General features: G+C 59.6%; 1 protein-coding gene across 5 annotated transcripts in view; it reads left to right on the top strand.

Moving 5' to 3' along the window:
- The window catches only part of GNG7 (G protein subunit gamma 7), a 106,474-nt gene that overhangs the window by 67,543 nt on the left and 21,571 nt on the right, over positions 1-17,360 (top strand). For all 5 annotated transcript variants that reach the window (XM_039839166.1, XM_039839165.1, XM_039839163.1 and 2 more), the window contains one exon: positions 13,764-13,797. Coding sequence is in view for 1 of the 5 variants with exons in the window: in XM_039839162.1 (XP_039695096.1) it covers positions 13,764-13,797 (34 nt within the window). In the remaining 4 variants the exon portion in view is untranslated. The remainder of the gene's footprint in view (positions 1-13,763; positions 13,798-17,360) is intronic.

Genomic DNA, 17,360 nt, shown 5'->3' with positions numbered 1-17,360 from the left:
GGTTCTGATCTCCCTGCGCCCGTTGCACTGGGGGTTAAGATTCGACATGTGAATTTTGGGGGAGACACAGTTGCCCCATCCCCCCACCTGTAAAAGCACGTAAGCCCCACAAACGCAGCAGGTGGCTCCTCCATCTGCCAGGCCGTCGCTGTTTGCACACCGTGGGACATCGGGCTTCTGGGAGGTCCACAGGGCACATCACAGCCACCAGCCTCTCTGCAAGGCACGCCGGCTGTTACCATGGCTTGATTGCAAACTCCAGTGATTGTTTTGCAAAACGACCTTCTAGAACGGTGTGTGTAGCAGACAGAACAACCCACCCCCAGGTCGTCCCCATCCTGGGCCCGGGTACCTGTGGACATGTCATCTCACGTGGTAGATGACTGTGCAAGTGGGATCGAGTCAAGGCCGCTGAGAGGGGATGGCCCTGGGTTTTCAAGGTCCAGTGTCCTCACGGGATCCTCTTAAGGAGAAAGTGGGAGGGTCAGAGAGCGGTGGACCAGGCTGCGCTGCCAGCTGTGACGAGGGGACAGGGGCCGTGAGCCAGGGACGCGGCGCCTCTGGAAGCTGGAAAAGACCAGAGATGGTTCTCACTGGAGCCTCAGGACAGCCCGGTCCTGCCCCTCCTGGGTTCACCCTGCGAGGCCCGTGTGGGACCCCCGGCCTCAGGATAAAGCATGTGTGGTATGAGATGGGTGGTACTTGTTCCGGCCACCCTCAGGAGACAGCCAGATTTACTGAGAAACTGGGATTTTTGTAGGGTGACTGGAAAAGCATCCTTCGCCCACCCCCTCATCTCTGCAAAGCCACTCAGATGAGTGGCCCGTCGTCAGGTGTCCCCGAAGAGGTGACCGGCACGCAGAGCTGCCTGTCTCAGTCTTGTTACCATAAACACTTCCGGCCTCGAGGGCGAACGCTCCACGGCTTCGCTGCTGAAACCCCTCATGGGCCCAGGTCTCGGGCCCGAACCCGAGTCCAGCACCCGCCAGTCAGCACGTGTTCCCCGCCCGCCTTCCTGATGTCCCCGCTTTGACTTTCTGCGGGGGCTTGTGCCCCTGCTGGGTCCCAGTGAGTCAGCAGCCAGCCGCTCTGCAGAGCGGGGTGACCCTTGGCCCAGGACAGCGGCTGACACTCCTGGGAGTGGCCTCTGCTCTTGTTAATGCATGACAGGAAGCCACGCGACATGCTGCTGCCCAGGCCCCCGCCTCGGGGCGTGTCCAGCAGGATCAGGACCCCCAAGTAGCGGGTCCCTCGGGGGGCGACAGAGGCGGGCGGCGAGGGCCGAGGCAGACACGTGATCTGCACCCTCGGGGTGTTTCTGTCGCTCGTCCGTCTCTCCCGGCCATTTCCTGGCCCCTCACAGCTGGCGCCCTGCCGCGGCTGGTGGTTTTCCATGAAGGGCCCCCACGGTGCAGAGGGCAGGGGTCGCTGGTTCCAGACTCGCGCCACCCCTTCCTGGCGTGTGACTTGGAAATCCCTTACCATGGGATCTCTCCTCCTGACGCTGTTGACATTCGGCTGATGGCTCTTGTGGGTGGGCTGCTGGTGTCAACTGGGTGGGGCCGGGGACTCCCCTGCAGGGCCCAGGATGCCCTGCAGTGAGTGACCCGGTGCCAGTGTCGGCAGTGCCTGGAGGGGGGACCCTGCAGTCATTAATTGGGGAAAAAACTGAGTTAGATCTTTAGGGTCACAGGAGACACCAGAGTAAGTGCCCAGGGGTCAGGTCGTATAAACCAGGTGACCCCCGCGTCCGTGAGTCACCTCCCCTCCTCCCACTTGGTCCGTGTGCCGAGTGTGTGCAGCGTCCCGGGACCTGTGGAGCACAGTCTCCTGGGGCCGGTGGCATCCCCTGACCCAGGGGACACTGGGCCGTGCCTGGGGACGTCTGTGGTCGTCACACTGGGGTGCTCCTGGCATCGAGCGGGTGGGGCCAGGGGTGCTGCTCAGCCCCCCACAGTGCCCAGGACGGCCCCCCAGAGACGACCAGCCCCAGTGCTGAGGGGCTGGTTACAGGGACACAGACGGGACTCTGACGACGGAACCGGGCCACAGTGCGACCGGCGAGCACGAGGCAGCCCTCGAACTGGCGCTCAGCCCGCGAGGCCACCGTTCGCCGCCCGCGCCCCAGCACAGGTCCGTGTCCATTTATTCACATCCGCCTCGTCCCACAGAGCCGAGGCGCGCGTTCAGGAAGGGATTCAGCCCGGGGACAGACACAAACAGCCCCATAAACCCGAGGACTGGGGGTCCTCATGGCCACCCTCTGCACTCGGGGGCCGGCCCAGCCTGCCCGCAATGGGGCTCGGTGTCTGCGAGCCTCAGAGCCTCACTCGCCCCCCGAAACCGCCTCCGTCCGCGGGGTCGCCGTGCCACGTGCGTGCCACGCGCTCTGTATAGGGCCGCTCTGCTCCCCAGGGTCAGCGGACTCGTTCACGGTGTCAGGGTGGCGTGCGCAGCACCGTGCGCGTGTGAGCGCACGTGTAACGTGTGCATGTTGATAACGTGTTTTAAATCTATGTTCACATGTATTTACGTACGTGTTATGTAAACGTGTTAAAACGTAACTGCTCAATGTAACACTAGAAAACATAATGTATAAAATACATATTAAACGCATAAAAGCATCTTTATGTGTAGGTATCACATACTTACATATCTCAATATTAGATTAGGATAAATCTTATTAGGTTTACTCATAAATACAAGTATATTATACGTAATGTTGTGCGCACATAAACACATAGGTGATACAGGCATATAAATATGTATTTACATTTGTGGGTAATTATAAACACTTACTGTGTGTATATGTTGACCTGTGTTTGTGTGCATGTATCACATGCTCACATGCACGTATTACCTACGTACTCATGTGCACCACATGTATACACAAGCATACGAGCACACAGAAGTTGCACGTACATTACGTGCAGCTCCGTACTTCGGGGCCCACCCTGGGGACCTCTCCCCAGTGAGCCCCCGCACAGCCAGCCACAGGCAACCGATAACCTCCTGTCCGTCTCTCTGCGCTCCGGGCCCAGGGACATGACGGCGTCCGCCCTCCCTCCCCTTCCGGCCCCATGCCTCGTGCAGTCTTCTGAGTGTGCGAGGGACCTTTGACTTGCTTGTAACCAGCAGAATGTGGCAAAGGTAACCATGTCATACCCGTAGATGGGTTATGTCACACAAGAGTGATTCATCAGGCTCGTAGTGACACTCCCGTTGCTGGCCTGAAAGAAGTCAGCTGCTACATTATGAGGGGGTCCGTGGAGAACGCCCCACGGCCAGGGCCCCAGAGGGGCCTCCAGGAGCTGAGCGTGAGCCTTGGCCGACAGCCAGCGAGAGCTCGGGGGCCACACTCCTGCAGCCGCAGAGGCCTATCATACAGCGACCCTAAGGGCTCAGAGGCGGGCCCGTCCCCAGCCGAGGTTCCTGTGAGACGCAGCTTAGCCAGGCCCCGACTCCTGACCCCCATACTGGGAGACACCAACCGGGTGGTGGCATTTGCGGCCACCACATTTGTGGTGACTCGTGTCATGTGCAGCATGGAAAACGGGTCCACTAGCCAAGCGCCTCAGCCTGCGGGCTTGCGGGCGGGACACTGGGGCTCACAGAGCTTTGCACACGAGGGAGGAGGGCTCTGCACAGGGCGAAGGGGCTCAGACGGCCACCAGGCTCCCGCATGCCGCGTGCAGGGTTGCCAGCAGCCGCGTCAGCCCCTCTCCCCTCCCGGCTGGTGGTGCTGTCCACGGCGGCCCCACAGGAAGGAGCAGAGCCGGCGCCCCACGTGCAGGCCCAGCAGCGCCTTGCGGGGACCCACCCAGCCTGTTTGTTTGCGTTGCCGGCCTCCGGCCCCAGCCCGACCCCACTGCATGCCTGCACGTCGCCCGGCCGTGAGCTGGGAAACTCCGTCTCCAAGGCCGCCAGCCCCAAGACCCCTGCTCCGGGAACACGTACGTGTGCGACGCGTGTCTGGGTGTGTGCGTGCGTGTGTGTGCGTGCGCCTGCGTGCGTGCACGAGGGTGGCGTCCCTTCCCCGGGTTTGTCCATCTCTTGGTGGCTTTCCAGATCAGTGATCAAGGATGGCCGGAAGAAGTCACAAAAGACAGAGTCCCACCCGCACTCCGAATAGCCCGGGGACAACCATTGTCCCCAGAAGCGAAACGAAGCCTGGTCCCTAAGCACCGCCTGCCCGGCCCCGCTCAGGCCTGTGGGAGGAGCTGTGGGCCCATCTGATGGACGGGGATACTGAGGCTGAGGACTGCAAAATGGGGCTGGTGAGGACCGGTGAGGACATGGAGAAACGGGGGCCCCGAGCACGGCTGGTGGGATGTGAAACGGGGCGACCGGCGTGGGAAACGGGATGGCAAGTATCTGGTGGCTCCTCAGGTACCTAAAAATGGGCTCACCAGGTGACCCAGTGGTTCCACTGGGAGCAGGGACTCGAAGAGGTGTTCGCCCTGTACACAGCAGCCTCGCTCACAGTGGCCAAAAGCGATAAAGACAGCGTGGGCCCACTGGAATATTACTCAGCCCTGAAAAGGACCGATGTCCTAACACCTACTAATGGGGTGGGCCTGGAGGACGTCATGCACAGTGACCGAAGCCAGACACAGAAGGACACGTCCTGTGTGATCCCACTCACGGAGGATGCCAGGGGAGTCAGATGCAGAGAGTGGGCGGTGGAGCCCAGGGCTGGGGGAGGGGAGGGGATTGAGTGTATAACGGGGACAGAGTGTCAGCATGGGATGATGAGAAAGTCCTGGAGATGGACGGTGGGGACGGCTGTACGACAGTTGAAAGTGCTTAAGGCCACTGAGCTGTGCACTTAACAGTGGTTAGGGTGGCGAAGTTCGTGTTACGTGCAATTTAAAATTTCTTTAATTAATTGAAAATCCACCGGGCTTTCCCAGAGGGCAAGGTTCAGCCCAGGCTCCAGCTCGGCACGCACGCGTGTCAGCCACCGCACGGCCATGAGCACAGGTGGGCGTGGAGGACCACAGTGGGGGTGCTGGGCTGGCGCTGCCTGGGGTCCACCTGGCACAGGTGCGTCACCTGTCTGGACCCAGTCGTCTCAGCTGGCCCGGGCGCAGGACCTGGGACGCAAGTTCCAACCCTGTGTAGATGCTGCTCCGCAGAGAGCGGAGGAGCAGTTTGTCTAAGGTCAGGCCGATGCGAGGGGACAGTTACATCTTCCGGTCACCTCCCTCGACTGGCCCGGCCTCCGCTGTCAGTGCGTGACGTGGCGGGGGAGGGGCGCCCAGAGGCGTGACCGCAAGGTGTCTGTTAGATGAAGGAAGGCCTTCTGACCCGACAGAGTCCCTTCCGAGAACTCCGCATGGCACCTCGCTCTTTGTCACATCTGCATAGTATTCCACCGCTCGGCAGAAGCAGAGTGCGTGTGGTAGGCTCCGCGGGACTGTGTCGGCCTGGAGGGAATGGGCTTCCTGACGGAGCTCGGCCGCCCCCCACCCCCTCCTCCGGGCGATTGGCGAGAACGCTGTTGGTTTGCAGCCCCGGCAGCAGAAATGACCGGGAAGCGCGTTACAGTTTGTGGGGATGCGGAGATGCCGCATCGGTCTCGGGAGATGCCGAGGAGCAGACGCTGCCTCGGGCAACGGTGATGGGCCTGCTGGGGACAGGGCCGTGAAGGGTGACTTAAAACACCCTGCCGGGGCCTGCGGTGTAGACTCTTTCCACCGTGCCCGCAGAAGCTGTACTCCAGGCACCAAAGGCCACTGGGCTGGGCGCCAAGTCACAGGGAGGACACACCTCTGTGCTCGCACGCCAGGCTTCGCGCCTCCGGCTGCAGTGACTTCTTGGAACAAAGGATGTGTCTGGCGTCAGCCTCGAGAGAACAGGCACCCCTGGCATTCCCGATCTCTACCTCTTCCTCTCCCCCACAGCCCCCCGCGGTTTGGGTGCACAGGGTCCCCCCGGACGTCAAGACGTGCCTGTCCTAGACATTGCACATCGGTGGAAGCACTCGCTGCGTGGCCTTGTGTGTCCGGCGTCTCACGGAGCGTCGTGTGTTCAGGTCCGTCCGCGTCGTGGCGTGTGCCGGCGCCTCCCGCCTTTTGCGGCCGAGTGACACGCAGACGTATGTGTGCGCACACGCGTGTAGGTGCACACACCACGTTTTGTTGTTCACCGTTTGGTGACATCTGGGTTCATTTAACCTCCTGCCTGCCGCGGGCCGTGCCGCTGTGGGCCTCAGTGTGCGCATTTGTGCCTGGACGTGTGTTTCCGCTTCTCTGGGCCGTGCACGTGGTTGTGGAGTTGCCGGGGCCGATGGCGACTCTGTTGAACCTCTGGAGGAGCCGCCTTTGCTTAACCTCAGAGGCCATCTGCCCCGTCGCCCCGCATCCTGTAGACTGCAGCGGGCGGTGGGACCGGGCCCTCTGCCCGTTGCTGCAAATAAAGTTTTATTGGCACACAGCGCGCCTTGCTCTATGCTGAGTGGAGCCCTTGCAGCAGAGACCATGTGACCCACAAAACCAAAAATATTTACTGTCTGGCCTTTTACAGAAAGAAGGTGTTTATTACTTAGCACTTGTCGCACCTGTTTCAGCGCCTTAAGGACCCCCCACCTCCTTGTTCCGGGCCCCGCAGAATCCCCGAAGGGCAGGACTTTGATCTGTTTTTTTATTTCCATTTCCACGGTCGTTAACGCTTTGGCCGCATTACTGGGCCCTCTCCATCCGGGAGCTCTGAACTCGCTCTTGAACTTCTGGGCCTGGCTTTCCCGCTAGGTGGCCTCACACAGGGACCCACCCTTGGCTGCTGCCCAGTGGGGGTCACCTGGGGCCTTCCCAGCAGGCCACGCCCACGCCAACCACAGCTTGCTCTCCCGGCGGGATGTGGTATCTGTGGGTTTCACGGCCCCCAGGTGATTCCAGGGTCGGGGAGCCCTGGTTACCTGGTTCCTGACCCCATATGTCCTGTGGATTTAGCCTTGGGTGGGAGGAAACCCCACTTCCTCCTACACAGGCAGCTCAGGTTTGTTGAGCCCTGCGAGGTGCAGGCACCATGCCAAGGGTGGGGTGGGGTGGGCAGGCAGGTGGGTGCCTTTCCTGCATTTTCCCAAGTGCCCCTGCCTGTCAGTCAGCAAGCTGGAGTCCCCTGGGTCCTGGATTTTACAGTTGTAGGCACATCTCTCATGGGCTCTTTTTTTTTTTTTTAAATGACCAATGCTTTTATTTCCTGGGGTCGCCATAATAAATGACCACAGGCCTGGTGGCTTAAAACAGAATCTAATATCTCCCGGTCCTGGGGCAGACGTCCGAGGTCAAGGTGTGACAGGGCCCCCCTCCCTCCGGAGGCCCCAGGGGAGGGTCCTTCTTGCCTCTCCCAGGTTCTGGGGACCCCAGTGTCCCTGGGCTGCTGGCCACATCACCCCAACCTCTGCCTCCATCATCACGTGGCCTCTCCCTGTGTGTCTGAGTCCAAATCTCCCCCATTCTGTCTCATAAAGACACCCGAATCCATGGTGAGCTCCTTTCAAGACCCTCTTAGGGGTCCCCAATCTTTTCCACCCCAGGGACCAGGGCTTCTATCAGAATCTAATGCCTGATGATCTGAGGCGGAGCTGAGGCGGTGATGCCAGCTCTAGGGAGTGGCTGCGGATACAGAAGAAGCTTCGCTCGCTCTCCCACCGCTCACCTCCTGCCATGTGGCCCGGTTCCTAACAGGTTCGTGGCCCGGGGGTTCAGAGATGTTAACTAATAATCCTAGGGCAGTGGTTCTCAGGGGAATGAGGGGTGGGGTTGGCCTGCCCCCCAGGGGACACTGGGCAACATTGGGGACCTCCATGGTTGTCACACTGGGGGTGATCCTGGCACTGAGGCGTTAAGGCCAGAAGGGCTGCTCCGCAACCCCCACAGTGCCGGGGACAGCCCCCACATAGAGGATGACTCGGCCCGGTGTCCCCATTGCAGAAGGGGGATTATGTCGTAGATGTTGAAAATGAGGATGGCTTTTAACTGAACAGAAATGATGTTTATTTATTAGTCATTTTGAAAAAATGAATCGTCTGAGTGTATCTCCCTGCAGCTGTGACAAGGTGAGTCCCCATCCACCACTGGACTGAGGACGGGCGGGAAGTAGGGAGGGGGCTTGTAGGCAGCTGCTGGGGGGTTTTCTGGTGGCTAGGGTCCCAGCTCGGATTTAAATCCCCCCCCAAAGCCCCAAGCGGGCGGGCGTGAATGCCCGAAGCCGGTTTCTGAGAAGCAGGGGCAGGGAGCCCTGTGACAGAGCAATGCCAGCGCGGGGATTACCCAGCGAGCTGCGCGGAAGGGCTGCCAAAAACTCAAACGGCAGCCTTTCCGGTCTCGTTTACTGCCCAGGGCAGCTGCCTCCGGCAGTTCCTCTCAGGCGCTGCTGAGACTTCAAAAAAAATTAAAAACAGAAAAGTAAAAAACAGATGAGCTATTTTTAAACCCTTCCAGGAGAGGCCCCGCTGAGACTTGCAAGGACAAAGGCCTAGGCACAGCCACTTGTCCTCGGCTTGTCCTGGCTTGGAGGTAGCCCTGCCCGATGGCACCCATGCTCGGTGCTGAGGACATCAAGGCCAGGTTGTTCTCTGTGGGGGGGTGTCCCGGGCACCGTGGGGGGCTGAGCGGTATATCCCTGGTTCCCACTCACTCAATGTCAGGAGCACTCCAGTCGTGACAACCACAGATGTCCTAGACATCGCCCAGTGTCCCCTGGGGGACAGAGTTGCCCCAGGAGAGACCCTGACCCAGTGACCTGCCTCCCACACACACAGCCCTGCATATCACGCAGGGTCTCGTTCATGAAACAGCACAGAATCAAGTAACCTGGGGTTCTGGAATTTTCCTCCCTTCCTTCTTCTGACGGGGGAGCCGGGGGCGGGTGAGCGCGTGTCTGTGGAGGTACCGGGTCTGCAGAGCGGCCACAGCCCCTTCCTCAGCAGGGTTGCAAAAAAAGAGAGGAAATTAAACTTCTGACCCGTAATAAACATGGAGCAAGCCTGACGTCCCCAGCCCGACCCCACGTGACCTCAGCCCAGCCATGTCCCCCACAGCAGCTCCGACATCCATAAAATTAGGATAAAGTCAGGAGAGTGGACTGACCGCGGGTGCCGGGGACGGGGGCCCCCCGTGGCTGCAGTCCCAGCCCCAGAACCGAAAGGCCTTGGGACGCGACCCTGCCCACCTGCCACTGGCTGTTCGGGCGACTCTCGTGGGCTGCATATTACATGTGCATCTTGCAGCCTTCATCGCCGTTGCTGTGGACCCCTGTCTTGCCAAGCGCCGGGCAGTCTGCTTGCCTCATTCCGTCCTCCCAGAGACCCCGAGAGTGAGGTGGGGGGTCCCCGTGTTGCAGACAGGGTTCAGGGAGCCGGCACTCAAGATGTCCGGACAGAAGTCTGGAGCCAGGGCTCACCCCAAATCCCCTCACTCACTGTGCCTCGGCCCAGAAGGACACATCTCAACTCCTCCGAGCAGGTACTGCTGCTGCCTGGCTTCTGGAACCTTCCAGGCGATTCTCGTCACCGGTATGGCTCATCCTACAGTCAGAATCTGCACCCTCTTTTCTTTTCTTCTGTCTCTCAGACTTTTTACTTCAGCTACTGATCCGCGTCGGAGTTTAGGCCTCGCGGGAAGCAGCCGCGTCCGTGGACGCGAAAGCAGTGACCTGCTCCTTCGGTGTACCCGCGCCAACCCTGTCGCCTCTGCTACACGCTGCATTCGGAGATTTTATTCCGTCCCCCGCTGACGAGTTCAGAAGGGCCGCCGACCGGGCCACTGGCGTGGGTGCCCCGGTGCACCCCTCCGCTTGCGTCCCGGCTGTCCCGTCACCCCAGGGTTCCACATCTGATGAGAGGGGGGACCTGCTGGCAACAGCGAAGGTTCGAGAAAAGTACACGCGGCAGCGTTGTGCACACACTCGATATTACTTTTTACCATAGTCCAAGTGCTGAATAGTCATTCATTTCTCAGGATTACCTCCTTAGCCACACAAAACCGCAGAGTGCATCTTGTGTACGTCACACGTATGCCCACTGTCTGTTTTGCTAAGAAGCAGGTGTTTATTGTGAGACAGTTTCTGGCCCTCGGAGGAATGGCGTAAGGTCAGCTGCAGACCGTGTACCTACCCCCCCTTCTGTCCTCGGCAGCAAAAGGCAGGATAACCATAATAGTGAAAATTATAATAACAACATCAGAGGAGTGATTCGCTCTGGGAGGGGCCCCGGGGTGCCTTCGTGGCGCTGGAAACGTTCCGTGTCTAGACGCAAGTGACGGTGACCCAGGTGCGTACACTTTTAAAATGCCCGAAGCTATGCACGAACCATCTCTTCACCCTGCGCGTTACATGTCAGTAAAAGGCCGGGGCAAAAATCAAAGGTGTCCGAGTCCACCCCCTGTAGCTTCATGCCCAGGGGTGGCCACAATGTCCAATAATGGGCAGTAAATACCTCTAATAGCAATGATAATATAAATTATGGTACATCTATGAAATATAAGACACAGGCATAAAAAGTCACCAAATGCAACGTAGTGTCCTGGACGGGATCTCGGAACAGAAAACAGACTTTCCGAGGAAAACCAGCGAGATCCAGACACGATGGAGTTCGGTGCGTATGATGCGCCACGTTCGTGTCTTCATTTTTCGAGGTGTCAGCCTTGGGGAAAGCTGGGTGACGAGCTCGTGGGAACCCTCTGTGCTATCTGTACCCCTTTTCTGTCAATCTAAAATTATTTCAACATGAAGGTTTTTTTTTTTTTAAGTCAAGCATTAGAAGAATTTGCGGTGGCATGGGAAAATAACATTTCCCTCGCGATGTAATGTTAAGCAAGAAAAATCTTTAAGGCAGGTGATCAGACAGGAAATGGGACCTGAATGTGTAAAAATGGGTGGGTACGTGGACGCGCCTGGGAAAAATAAGGTAGTGGGGTTGTGGGTGGTCTTATGTGATTTCCAGGTTTCGTAAGGTGAGGTTGTGTTTCATAGTCACAAAGAATAAAATAGGTAGGTAGGTCGGTGGACAAACACAGACAGACAGATAGACAGATGGTTGAGTCTCACTATTTACAACAAGCACTGAATTAGCAAATATGGACCCCGGCTGGGGGAATATAGAGTTAGGTTCCTGCAAACCTCTGGTCGCGACGTTTTCGTCAGGCAGCGAGTGGCACACAACCTTGCGTAGGACGCCTCATTTAATATACATTTTACTTCACTGACCTTGAACTCAGGCCAATGGCGCTGCGAGCTTCTCTGGCATGCGCACCTTCTCCGTAAGGCACGCCTCAGCCTTCAGAAAAAAACAAGAATGCAAAAAATCTGGCACTAAATGTGGGAAAAGAGCCTGGTTTACGGCCTGAGCTGAAGCAGGAGGTGGCGCGGCACCTGGGGCCACCTCGCCTGGGACCGTGCCTGACTCAGATCTCACCGCTCTGCGTGTGTCCACCAATGACTTTGAAAACCCCCGAGTGTGGATTTGGGGGTCGAAGTGGGTTTTAGAGACTAGGCAGATTCGCAGATGCAGACTCCGTGGGTGACGAGGCAGGCTATGAGCCCGGCCTGGTGCGTGCACGGCCCAGTCAGCGCATCCTGCTCGGGGCCGATCCTCAGCGCCCGGCGTCCCGGCCCGGCCGGTGCTTCTGTCCCCACGCTGGGCTGTGGCCGCGCCAGTGTTGACCAGCAGGGCGGGGCCACCGGCCTCGTGGGGCTGCCGCACGATTTCTTCCTACTCAGTGCCCTGTTTCTGTGTGTGTCTTCCCCAGCCGTCAAATAGGGGTGTCCTGCCCCCCAAGGGACACTGGGCCAAGTCTGGGAACATCTGTGGTGCTCACGACTGGGGATGCCCCTGGCATCGAGGGGATTAGGGCCAGGGAGGCTGCTGGGCACCCCACAGAGCCCAGCACGGCCCCACAGAGAGCGAGCTGGCTCCAACGTCAGCAGTGCCACGGGGTGGGGGGACACTGCTTTAGAGAAAGCCATCCGCAGTCACCTTCTTCCTGTGGCTGAGACCCTGGGCCTCTGTGACACTCAGGGTGGGCCTCTCCCGGTGGGCCTCGGGGTGGGAGGTTCCTGCCTGACCTCAGGCCCCCCAGCCTCTGATGCCACCCCACCCCACCCCACCCCACCTCCGGCCCACAGCCACTGGGAAGGGCTCAGTGGCCTCAGCTCTGACCCAAGAGCGGCAGCTGTGGTGCATCCCTTTGTGTGGGTGGAAAACCGCCCCCACTGGTTTGTGGAAAGAGTAAATGTTTGCAGAGGAAGAGGGGCCAGCTCTCGGAGGCCACTGGGACCTTCAGAGCCCACGACACCAGCGGGCCTCACAGCCCAGGAAGTCCGGCCTGCTTGTTTCCTGGGGCAGGGGCTTGCTGATGCCCCCTGGGCAAGCCCCCAGCAGAGCGAACCCCAAGACTGCTCCCCCTGGGGGGAGAGGGTGCTCTCCTGCCTTGTTCTGAAGCGTGACCCGTGGCAGCTGCAGGGATCCCCCAAGAGTGCAGACCGGGGCGTCTGTGTGGCCCAGCAGCACGTGCAGACTCACAGCTGGGCCTATGGAGGCCGGAGCCCCCTCGTCCACCAATGGGGCCGGCACTAGCTGTGTAGATGGCACCGCAGCGAGACAGACGGGGTCACCTTGCCTCTTCCTCTGCACCCCAGCGGGATATAGGAAAGGGGGTGTTTCTCCAGGCAGTGCATTCTTAGAGCAGCTGCTGGAGCGTGGAGCGTGGGGTATAGGCTGGCATTTAGTCTCGGGGTCAGTCTGGCAGCCGGACACGGTGGGCCCCGAGGACCCTCGTGCTGTTTGCGTCAAGTATCAGGGAGAGTTGCGGCTCTGTCTGGGGTCACCCAGGGTTCCACTTGGAGCAGGGGGTCCTGTTTCTGGGGAAACAGTGGCTCTGAAGCACCCGAGCGCCCCACCGCCGGGGTCCCATCACGGACACTTCCTTTCCTGTTGACCTCCTGGCCCTGGGTGGCCACCTCGGACCCCTCATCTTCCTGCGTCCATATACCTGTCACCTCTCCCGCCCGAGGTTAATTGGTTTGCCCCCGAGGTCACTCTTCCCAGCTGTCCCACTTTGGCCCCGGCACATGACTTCAGTCAGTGAAAACCAGAAGTGGAAAAACACCACACGTTACGCAAAACACCACACGTTACGCTCACAGCTCGGGTCCCGGCTGTTCTGTTTTTCTCGTGCTGGCGCGTCCGATGGGCTGGACCATGGCTAGGGGTCCCCTGTACCGACGTGGAATAATACAAGTTCCAGGAGGAAACTTGACCTGCCCCCCCACACGTGCACACACACACACAGACACATACGCACAAGCATATATACACAGACACATACGCGACACACATACAGCACGCCAAGACACACAGACACACATGCACATACACAGGCACACGGCACACATCGCACATGTGCAGACACATGTGTGCACAGACACAGACGGAGCACACAGACACACACACATACAGGCACATGTGCGGCTACATTGCACATGTACACAGGCAGATGCACATTGATCGACACATGCACGCGCAGACACATGCACACACAGACACACGTGCATACACAGACACACGCACACACATACTCACACACAGAAACAGGCTGTTGTTCTGAACGGATCGTGAGGAATGAAGTGGACTCTGCGCCCGGTCTCTCTGCAGGACATGTGCTAGAGTTTTGGCGACAACAAAGTGTTTCTCTGAGGAAAGCTGGAGATGGTTAAGTGAAAAATATTTACCCACGCTTTGCTTTTTCTCTTTCACACAGGGCGGAGCGGAGCTTCTTGGAAAAACTGAACCAGGTACGTAGCGTTTTATCTTTGCTTCATGAGCTTGGAATCTCTTGTTTTTCGGAAAAAAGGAACAAACAAGCCACAGTATCTCACGCGCACATGACACACTGGGAATTGTGTCACCGCGAAAAGAGCTCTGGGCTCAGGGCCAGGAAACCTGAGTTCAGATCTCGGGTCCGCCCCTGAGCCGCTGTCACATGTGGGCGGATGCCTTTCATCCCCGCCACGGAAATGGCATCCCCTAGCTTCCCAGGAATGTCACAGATTACGGAGGCCACGGACAGAAACACACAGGGCCGGTGTCCAGGTGGCCGAGCTGTGTGTGGCGTCTGGAACTGCAGTAGGCTGGGTCACGTGTGTCTTCCCAGGGAGCCTGAGCCTTGCACGCAGATCACTTAACCTGCGGGCACACCCTTCGGTCTCGCCTCTGAGCCCCCCCATTTCCAAAGGGCCGGAGGTCACGTCCCGCCCCCTCCCCCTCGCTCACCGCGTCCCCCTCCTCTCTCCATTCCCCCGGCCCACGGCCGCCCGTGGCACCAGCCTCTGCAAAGCCAGCTTCTGGTCCCGCCGGTTCGCCTCTCATTTTTCCGGTCCTCGTTTCGTTTTCTCCTCCACGTCTCTGTCATTTCCTTTCTCCTGCTGGCTCGGGGTTCCGCTCGCTCTTCCCTCTTCCCGTTCTGGCCCCTTCGGGTGCAGAGCCAGGCGACGATCGGAGAGCGTCCCAAGTCCCGTCCCCGCCCCGCGCCGCGCGCTGCCCTCACCATGTCCCCACACGTTACGTTGGGACGTTGCGTTTTGTTTTTTCGTTCGATGTTTCTTTCGTTCGATGCTCTCCCCTGGGGTTTCATCTGGGACCTGTCGCTTCTAAGAACATGTCACTTGATTTCCACGAGCTCCGTGATCCGTTCGGGAAGGAAAGGGCACTAGGACGCGTTTCTAGACAAGGAGGTTGGAGGGCGGCGGGGGCTCAGAGTGGCTCCCACTCGAGGTTATCTCCGGCTCTTGGGGGGCTGGCTGGTGAGGTGCAGGGAAGGCGGGTTGGGGTGGGGTTCTAAGAAGCACTGTAGGCGCTGACACCCCCTGGCCTCTGGCGGGCTCATCGGTCGCAGTCCTGGAGGCTCGCCTCCCTCCGGCTTGTGCTTCTTGGGTCTCAGTCCCCCCGCAAGGGTGCCGGACCCCTGCTTTGTGCAGCCTTCAGGTGTCGGAGGCAGAGCCTGGGCTCGGGTGAGGCGAGCCTAGCACTCGGCCTGGGCTCAGGATTTGGGGGGAAAAACAGGAAAACCCAGTCATCGCCGTACGTCGTATCTTAACGTAGCAAAATTTCCTAAAACTCAAAGCTAGTCCAAAAGAAAACGCCGCGGGAACGTCAAAATTTTATATAAAGAGACGCTTCCCTCGCCCTCGCCCACCCTGTCAGGTGCTTCTCTAAAGAAAAACTCGACGTATTTGGTTCGTCCTGCGTAGTTTGCATTCATTTCGACTTTTTATAAAAACACGGCATGGAAGTTCGTGAACGCCACGGCTGGGCTCTCGGTGCCCAGGGCGAGCGCCTCACCGCAGCCCGCCCGACAGTCAAGGCGCCGGTGAAGACGATGGCGACCTGAACCGTGGCCGGCCCCCAGGAGCACCCAGGGGCCACGGTCTCTGTCCTTTGACGCTGGCCGTCAGCAAAGCACAGATACGCACCATTTTCCTGACGGGGAGACCCTGCAGGGCTCGATGGCCTGAGTTCCGACAGCAGGCGTGTGGTCCCCTGGGATGGACACATACGCACGTGTGTGAGGGTCTCCGCAGGGCCACCACCGCCGGCCTCAGGTGTCAGGAGGGCGGGCTCGGGCTGCCGGCCGCGTGCTGCGGGATTATGTCCCTGTGGGGCAGCACCTGCCCGCGGGGGTGGGGACGGCGTAGAGCCCTCGCTGTGACGTAAGCCAGCTGCGGTCAGGCTAGGCTGTGAGTAGGCGCCAAGCCCCACGGTTCTGCTCCCAGGTGGCCCAGCCGAGCCGCCGCTGCCCGCTGCCCCTCCCTCCATGCCTCCCCCATCTGCGGACGCCACTCCGACTCAGCGATGCTTATCGGGCGCCCGCCATGGGCCAGGCCTGGCCGCTCCGTCTCATTCCGTCCTGATAGGGGACCCGAGAGCAGGTTTCCTCAGCCCCATTTCGGAGGTGGGGAAACTGAGGCTTAGCAGCAGAGAGACTTGTCAAGGCTCAGTGGCCGGTGGGCAACATGGCCAGGCTTCGAGCACGACTCTCTGACCACGAAGCCCCCAGCAGGTTGTATGGCTCAGGGTCCTTCAGGGAAACGAGGCAGCAGACGGTCTGTACACAGAGATTTATTTTAAGGAATCGATCGCAGCGGCCGGCAGGTCCAAACACTGCCGCTGGGGACCCAGGAGAACCCGTGGTGCAGTTCGAGTCTGGAGACCGTCGCCGGAGGAGCCCGTTTGCTCCAGGAGTCCGTTCTCTGTTCTGGTCACGCCTTCAACTGATTGGGCGAGGCCCACCCGCATTAGGGAGGGCAGTCTGCTTTTCTCATCGTCCACCGGTTTAATCGATAGTCTCATCCAGAAACACCCTCACTGAAGCATCCAGAATAATGTCTGACCACATATTGGGGCACCCCGTGGCCCGGGCAAGTGGACATGTAAAATCAACCATCACCCTCTTCCCAGGCTGCATGGTCACTTGGCCATCTAATGGGCCCTCAGAACTCTCCAGGCCCGTGATCACTTTCCCTGGGAGAGCCAGGACGGGGTCAGCAGCTGGGTCTCACCAGGCCGCCACCCAGGTGTCACCCGGGCTGCTTTCTTACCTGGAGGCTCGAATGAGAAAGAACCGCCAGCTTCCAGCCTCCCTCGGGTGTCAGCACAGCCCTTGTCTCTTTCCTGGAGGGCTGTGCTGTGCCCCGAGCGCTGGCCGCCTGTCACCGGAGGCCGCCGTCCCTGCCAGGGCTCGCCCCCACCCTCGCCAGCTGAGCCGAAGCACAGGTGCTCCGTTCCCCCGCCGGCTGGCACGAGACCACCCTCCTGAGTCCTGTGCATCCTCCCCGCTTCCTGGGTGCCCGCTTCAGCCCGAACGGCCCTTCTGAAGTCGTACAGTGGCTGAGCGGCGGCACCCGGCCCCTTCCAGGAAAGGCCCAGGGCAGACCTGAGCACTTCCAGGCAGCCTGGGGCCTGGCGGCGTCTCTGCAGTAACAAGAACAGGCGTGAGGAATTTGGACGGACGAGAAAGGGGACGTCGGCATGAGCATAAGCGGACACTCAGTCTTTGTTAGGAATTCCGTCCAGGTCACTGAAACCCTGTTTCGGGCAGAGGCCACTGGGCGGCTGAGATGAGCTCATGTCACAGGGGGGTACTGCAAACTCAGCGCCGCCACCCACGACCCCGAGCACTGCAGGCCCTGCCCCCCCGCCCCGGTCGCTGGGGCTTGGTGACCGGTGTCTTCCACGGGGCAGCTGCGGCTGTCTTTCCCTGAAAGGTTCCACAGGAGACAGACACCAAGTGCCACGCTTCGCACCACAGTGTGGATCCTTCCCCGTCCGTGTCCCCAGAGGAGGACGCAGCCCAGCACCT

This window comes from Pteropus medius, unplaced genomic scaffold (genome assembly GCF_902729225.1).
Source record: "Pteropus medius unplaced genomic scaffold, Ma_sr-lr_union100, whole genome shotgun sequence".
NCBI classification, from domain to species: Eukaryota; Metazoa; Chordata; class Mammalia; order Chiroptera; family Pteropodidae; genus Pteropus; species Pteropus medius.
The sequence above is the reverse complement of the archived record's forward strand: the minus strand, read 5'-3'. Positions and strand labels throughout refer to the sequence as shown.